The sequence below is a fragment of the Cornus florida genome, unplaced genomic scaffold (assembly GCF_030987335.1).
Source record: "Cornus florida cultivar Cherokee Brave unplaced genomic scaffold, ASM3098733v1 CherokeeBrave_3.0.0_Hap2_Chr08, whole genome shotgun sequence".
In the NCBI taxonomy this organism is placed as follows: domain Eukaryota; kingdom Viridiplantae; phylum Streptophyta; class Magnoliopsida; order Cornales; family Cornaceae; genus Cornus; species Cornus florida.
This window is the reverse complement of record NW_026775578.1, coordinates 20227418-20235659: the sequence shown is the minus strand read 5'-3', so window position 1 is coordinate 20235659 and position 8242 is coordinate 20227418. Positions and strand designations below refer to the sequence as shown.

General features: G+C 36.2%; 1 protein-coding gene across 1 annotated transcript; it reads left to right on the top strand.

Annotated features, from left to right (window-relative positions):
• Positions 1-557: 557 nt before the first annotated feature.
• LOC132268481 (uncharacterized) lies at positions 558-7828 on the top strand. The gene is made up of 3 exons (XM_059769321.1): positions 558-873; positions 7556-7584; positions 7707-7828. The coding sequence occupies exons 1-3, from the start codon at positions 593-595 to the stop codon at positions 7721-7723; spliced, it is 327 nt and encodes a 108-aa protein (XP_059625304.1). The 5' UTR covers positions 558-592; the 3' UTR covers positions 7724-7828.
• Positions 7829-8242: the final 414 nt, after the last annotated feature.

Sequence of the window (8242 nt, the reverse complement as noted above, 5' to 3'; positions counted from 1 at the left end):
AGATCAAAAGAAAACCACACGTGAAGAGATATGTTAGAGAATATAAATATCTAAGCGTTGATGGTGGTTAAAAAATAAAATAATTTTCCTCTTTTCTTCCAATTTGAATATGAATTAAAAAATCAAAAAGCGCCCATACTCTTAACAGTTCTAAGGAAAAATAAGTTCATAAATTATATTTTTCAGGGAGCAAGATTTTATATAAAGAATAAAAGATATAGGATCTTTTATTGTTTGAAAATTAATGTGATATATTTTATTATATAACTAGGTCTTTAATTAATTTGAAAGGGACATATAAATTGTTATAAGAATGTGAACTTAATCAAATTCAACCTGTCCCCTTCTTACCTCGGAATTCTTTCGAGTCACACATATATGCAAAAGGTAGCTTTCATTAAATTTGGCTGAGGTTTGAACCCGCGTCCAAGTTAGGTGTGGACACCTCAGTCCACACGTCAAGACATATATAGTCTATATGGCATTGGAAAGTATGTACATCTCATGAATTTGAATACTTGATCTCCTCTGTATATATGGATAGGTGTTATATTAGTTTTACATCAACAAAAACCAACACATACACATACACATGGGAGGGATGTTGAGGTTGGGAATGTTGTTTATGGTGGTAATGATAGTGGGTGTTTCAATGGTATATGGTGAGATGAGTCCGAGCCAGTGTAAGCAGGAGAGGCGGCTCCTCGAAAACGCATGCAAACCAGTTATTTTTGGGCAGGATCCCTCCCCTAATTGCTGCCAGCGAGTTAGGGACACCCATGTTGAGTGTGTGTGCCCCCAAGTTACCCCTAAGCTGGCCGCCCTCCTGGGATCAGTCCAACATATCGTTAACAAAATTGAAGGTTGTGGAAGGCTGTTAGGATATGTGTGCCCTAGCATAGCAAATTTTAATTTTGGATTGTAAAAGTCATGGTTTCTTATTCCCAGGCGCGTGGGAGCGCGTGAGGGCGTGTCCCACGCACCCTAAGCGCTTGCCGGCGCGTGGGGGCGCATGGGAGCGCGTGCCGAGTCTTGCAGCCTGCCCTAGGCGCGTGCCAGCGCGTGTGGGGTCCTCTAAGCTCGTTCCAAGCGGGGTTTTGCTTCTCCTGACGCGTACAAGCTTCCTATGGGTGTTTACAGACAGTTGAAGGACGCCCGTACAACAAGAATAGTTTTTAAATGTTAAAAGCTGAATCCATTGGCCATTTATATTGCTTCAGTCTATTATTTGATGCATGGAATAATTTAATACTTATTATAATTGTTCATGCATTGGATCCATGATTTTTTAATTAAATGGCTTGATTTATATTAATTAAATTATGAAGATAAATTGGATTAGATTGCTAATTAATTTGAGGGCATTTATTGGGAAACAGAAAAATTATTTTTTGTAAATTATTTTTTGCCTCAAATTAAATATTAGTGAATCATTTAAAATCCATATATTTTCTAAATTTAATTGGATTAAAATCAAGGCATTTTGCATGCATTAAATCATGAATTGAAAACCCTAGTTTTATATTATTAAAAATTGAGTGGGAGCGGGGATTTTTATACATTACCCCATGGCCTTCGTAATTATAACCATTGTGATTAGATCTTTAAAAATAAGGCTCCACGCATGATTTAAAGAGTCTAGATTACAAGAATGGTGGTCTCACGAAAATATTTATTACCATTATAGTTAGATCTTTAAAAATAAGGCCATACGCATGATTTAAAGAGTCTAAGCTATTAATGGCAATATATTTAATATTTGATTTTTCATTGGAGCATTAATTATGTTATACACTCAATCTAAAATCAATAGTATTAGCTCCCCGACGGAGTGGTCTATACTAGGTGATTTTAGAAAGGCTAAATCTAATCGGGAATTATTTCATATATATAGATAAGGCATTGTCTAAAGAGATATGGAAATAATGAGTTGTTCTCGTCAATAAGCAATAATGAATTCCGCCAACCGGATAAGTTATTGGCATATTGATTGTCCGATTTTTCATGCAATGTGGTTAAGGGACCCACAATTAATTAATTATTTTATACTTGCATTATTATTATTATTCACTTTATTTATTGTATGAATACTTTTATTTTCAGATTTATCATGACTAGTCCATTTAGTCCACTTGCAAACATACTAAAAGAAAATCGATTAACTGGACCTAATTATATCGATTGGAAAAGGCAACTAGATATTGTACTCACATATGAGGGGTTGAATTATGCGCTTACTACTCCTAGACCTTCTCCACCTTTGCCTGAGGATCCTCCTGAGGAGCATGAAGTTTTTAAGAAATGGAATAAAGCAAATGAGATGACTAGGTGCTACATTCTTGCTTCACTCTCGAATGTACTCCAAAGTCAACATCTTCAATATCTCACTTCTGCAGACATCATGCTTAACCTTAAGGAAATGTTTGGGCAAATTGGTAAGAGTGCACGCCAAAATGCTATGATAAATTTGATGACCATTAAGATGGTCCAAGGTACTTCAGTTCGGGAACATGCTTTAAAAATGATTGGTTTTTTAAATGAACTGGAGATCCTTGGATGCAACTTGGATGGTGAACTTCAGGTTGACATGATTATCGCTTTATTGCCAGACTCATTTAACTCTTTTAGGGTTAATTATTATATGAATAAGCTTAAGTACACACTCGCTGAACTATTGAATGAGTTGGTAACCTTTGAAGGGATAAACAAAAGCAAGGGTGCATCTATTAACTACACTCAGTCTGCTGGACCATCCACTTCTAGGCCCAAGAGGAGGGGCAAGAAAAAGAAGAAGGATGGTGCCAAAACTGTGGTTGTGCCAAACAAAGTAATCCAAAAGGATAAGGGAAAGAAGAAAGTGCAGGTTGAAGGCGAAGGAAACTGCTTCCATTGTGGTCAACCGGGTCACTGGAAACCTAACTGCCCAATACTTCGCACACAAGGCAAAGGAAAAGGTATATTCATTGTTGAGGCATGTAATGTGGTTGAATCTATAGATTCCTGGTGCATAGATTCTGGAGCCACTAATCATGTTTGCAATTCATTGCAGGGATTCCAGGAGTCCAGAAGCCTCAATGAAGGAGAGATATACTTGCATATCGGATCTAATGCTAAGGTGGAAGCTAAAGCAGTGGGAGTGGTTCATATGCAGTTAGATAGTGGGAGGAGTCTTATTTTAGAAGATTGTCTTTATGCGCCAAATGTTAGGCACAATTTAATTTTAGTTTCTTCATTGGTTTGCAAAAATTATATTTTTACTTTTGGAAAAAATGTTTTAATTAAATTAAATGGTTGTGTTATAACTTCTGGTGCATTGAAAGATAATCTATATGTTTTAACTCCTAGCTCATATCAAATGCAAAATTATGAATTAAATGCAACTTCATCTAGATTGAATGTTAAAAGAAAAGCAGTTTCTCCAAACTCATTGTATCATTGGCATCTACGATTGGGTCACATCAATCAAAATAGGATTCAAAGGTTGGTTAAAGAAGGTTTATTACCTTGTGAGGCAGAGGAGCCTATGCCAACTTGTGAATCATGTATTGAAGGAAAGATGACTCGAAGGGCTTACTCAGCCAAAGGATATAGAGCCAAAGAACAATTAGAGTTGGTGCACACAGACGTGTGTGGTCCCATGAACACCCAAGCGAGAGGAGGGTTTGAGTACTTCATCACTTTCATTGATGATTATTCACGTTTTGGATATATTTACCTAATGCGACACAAGTCAGAAGCTTATGAAAAATTCCGTGAGTTTTAGGCGGAAGTGGAGCGTAGATTAGGTAAACTTATCAAAACACTTCGATCTGATCGAGGAGGTGAATACCTCTTGGGGGAGTTCAAGGATCATATGGTCAATGAGGGTATTGTGCGCCAGTTATCCGCACCTGACTGCCTTCAACAGAATGGAGTGGCAGAAAGGAGAAACAGAACTTTACTTAACATGGTTAGATCTATGATGAGTTTTGCTACATTACCTCTATCATTTTGGGGATTAGCCTTAGAATCAGCGATGTATATTTTGAATTGTGTCCATCCAAGTCTGTTTCAGGAACGCCATATGAGCTGTGGTTTGGACATAAACCTAGTTTAAATCACATGCATCTATAGGGGTGTCCAGCACACGTGCGAAAGAAACAGGCAGACAAGTTAGAAGCAAGATCAAAAGCATGCTTGTTTGTTGGCTATCCTAAGGGCACTAGAGGTGGATTATTTTATGATCCCAGGGACAATAAGGTTATTGTCAGCACTCATGCTGTTTACCTGGAGGAGGATTATACTATGAACCACAGACCTAGTAGCCAGATAGTGTTAGAGGAGATGGTTGGCACGTCAGATATACCCCCTGTGAACACACCTAATATAAATACTGAGAATGATGAGGCACAAGAAGTCCCTGTTGAATTACCATCATCTAGTACATCGATTCCTGCACCGGTCCTTCGGCGTAATGGGAGGACTATCATCCAACCCGAAAAACTCACACTTTTGGGTGAGGTCTATGAGGCCGTCCCCGATAAGCATGAGTCGGACCCAGTAAGCTATGCGGAAGCGTTGACCGATATAGATGTGAATCGTTGGAAAGATACCATGAAATCAGAGTTGGAATCGATGTATTCTAACAAAGTCTGGGATATTATAGAACTTCCTAGTGGGGTTCAGCCCATTGGTTGTAAGTGGATCTACAAACGAAAGAGAGGAATGGATGGGAATGTTGAGACATTCAAAGCTAGACTGGTTGCCAAAGGCTTCACTCAACGTGAAGGTATTGATTATGAGAATATATTCTCACCAGTTACAATGCTTAAATCTATTCGCATTCTTTTGGCCATTAGTGCTTATTATGACTATGAGATATGGCAGATGGATGTTAAGACGGCATTTTTAAATGGCCATCTTGAACAAGACATCTACATGAGGCAACCAGACGGTTTCGTGGTTAAAGGTCGTGAGGACTGTGTATGTAAGTTGAATAGGTCTATTTATGGACTTAAGCAAGCTTCACGCACATGGAACATTTGTTTTGATCAGGCAGTCAAATTATTTGGCTTTGAACAAAAAGTGTTTGAACCTTGCGTTTACAAGAAAAAACAGGGTAATGTCATCATGATTCTCGTTTTATATGTTGATGACATCTTACTCATTGGTAATGATGTAGAGGCTTTGTCATCAGTTAAAAGGTGGTTGTTCAATAAATTTGAGATGAAAGATCTTGGAGAAGTAAGCTATATTCTTGGGATCCAGCTTATGCGAGATCGGGTTAAAAAGAAAATAGGCTTGTCTCAAGAGTCTTACATTGACAAAGTTCTAATCAGGTTTGGAATGGAAAACTCTAAGAAAGGGTTTTTGCCATTTAGACATGGGTTGGCTCTTTCTAATGATCAGTCTCCCAAGACTGATAAGGAAACTGAGCAAATGAGGCGGGTACCATACGCTTCGGCAGTTGGTAGTCTCATGTATACCATGGTCTGTACCAGACCGGACATCTGCTACTCTGTAGGGATTGTCAGTAGATATCAGTCCAATCCTGGACTTGATCATTGGTCAGCTGTGAAGAATATCTTAAAATACCTTAGAAGAACTAAGAATCTAATGCTCATTTATGGAGGTGATGATCTGGTTCCAGTCGGATATACGTATTCTGATTTTCAATCAGATCCTGATGCCAGGAGATCTACATCTGGATATGTGTTCAAGTTCAATGGAGGGGCAGTTAGTTGGAAGAGTGTCAAGCAGGGTTGTACTGCTGACTCAACCATGGAAGCAGAATACATTGCAGCCTCTGAGGCAGCAAAAGAAGCTGTTTAGTTGAGAAACTTTCTAATTGAACTGGAGGTTGTGGAGCACATAGATCGGCCTATGACGCTTCATTGCAACAATAGTGCAGCTATAACCCAAACCAAGGACCCAAAATTTTATAAAGGAGCAAGACACATTCAGAGGAAACATCATGTGGTTCGTGATATAGTAAAGCGAGGAGATATACTTATGGCCAAGATTGCATCGGAACATAACCTTGCTGATCCATTCATAAAGGCTTTACCGATCAAGATGTTTGATCGTTATATGGAGAACATGGGAGTTAGATGTGATTCGAATTGGCTATAAGTGCAAGTGGGAGCTGTTAGGATATGTGTGCTCTAGCATAGCAAATTCTAATTTTGGATTGTAAAAGTCATGGTTTCTTATCTGGATATTATTATTAAAGCATTATACAATTGGTGAATGGAATGTATTATTTGTTCGATTCATTATGGAATTGATTGTGTCCACTTGATTACAAAATATATTTATATGTATGTAATGGCAATTAATACTATGCTATAAATTAGTAATCATAAATGGTTTAAAGTCGGTAATTATGGATGGACATTTAATTAGTTAAGACTTAAACTGAGTCCACGATAGATTGAGATATATTGCGAGAGCTGTCGTATGCAATTGCTCTCTATCACAGTCATGGCTTTTGACTCTCAAGCATGAGAGAAGTATAAACTCTTTTATTAATTAATAATTACTTTGATTTGTTCGGCGGATACCTCGGGATCCTTAGATCGACACTTTGGGTAGTTATGTAATTAATAATTAGAGGTCTATATTCTCAATATTTGTATCAGTGCTATTTGTATTTATTTTGTTTTGATTATGGTTGATCACAAATTAAATTCGAAGGCCTTCGTATGTTTTAGACAAATGTTTTCCAATATATATTTATTTAATAAATTATTATTATTTTTTGTCAAATAAATATTTTATTTTGATCGAGCCGGAAATAATCAAAGGTAACAAAATAATTATATTAATTATGTTATCGGATTGATGGCTTTAATTATCCGATAAATAATTAAGCATAGAAGGGTCAAAGTGCAACATTGACTTAGAGGTTATTTACTATTTAATTGGAGTGCAATTAATTTCTTTTAGTGGAGTAGAAATTAATTTATGAATTAATTGAATTGGGTCTATGGTTTAATGGACCGGACCAATTATTAATTTATAGGAGCCAAGAAAATAGTAAGCCCAAAAGGATTCTCACCAATAACCCAAGTTGATATTGGAGTCATGTTAGAATTGAGAAAGTTGAATTAGAGATGGAGAATGATTTATTGTTTCCTTATTCTTATTTTTATTTTGCCTATATATACATGAGTTCATGTATATTTTTAGGGTGACTTGGAGAACAAGAAAAAGGAATACACTTTCTCTCTCTAGATTTTAGGGTTTTGTTTTCTCTGCTAAAGGAGGCTACCACCAGCCTAGATTCCAAGGTCATTCATCAAGGTATATTGGTGATTCCTAAAGGGAAGATAATAATCAAAAAGAAAGAGAAATGATCTTGCTAAAGGGATCTACAATAAGTGAGAACATTCACTTTAGAGGAAAGTTCAAAAAGGTTTACTCAGACCTTTAATGTAAGTATTCAATCTGTGTATTGAATTATGCATCATCTTTTATTTATCTTTGCATAAAACTTGTCTCCATGTAATGAATCAAGATCTATGATTGCAAATCCCTCAAAAAGTTTTAAAAACTTGCACGTTTCCCAACAAAGGCATGTTCCTCACAACTTCAAGTGTGGCAGTAAGAGCTCTCTCTCTCTACATATAAATATATATATATATATATATATATATATATATATGCATTATATATGGCTCATACATTTACTAACTAGATATATACTACTTATTTGATTGATACAGGTATCACCACTCCGTGAGAACGGGGGAGTAGTACCGCGCGACTATATAATATACTTTTATTGAATGAATGTTTTGTGTTAAGTGATCATGTTTTGAGTTATGTACCAAATGTATGAGTGCGTTTGAGAAAGAGACTGTGTGTAAAGAAAGTTGTGTAATTCTCCACCATCTAATATATAAGAAATAAGAATTTCTCGTGTTATTGTTATAAATCTCTTCAATTATTATTTTGTTTGATAACAAGAAATCTGTTCGAGTTTAGCACTCTGATAATGCCACACGGTACAATGAAAACACTTATATATAAAGTGTTTTGATTTATTTATTTCATGGACAATACTTGCCATATAAGAAGGAAGTTTCTTCTGGGTGATGTTTTTTTTTCTTGAAAGGTAAGATGATGGGTGATGTTGCTCAATAAAAGACTCTCATATATTTTTAAAATGATGTAATATTTAAAAAAAACAAAAATGAATGAAACTCATTTTTAATGGGTTAATTCAACTCATATATATAATGATGTATTAATCCAACTC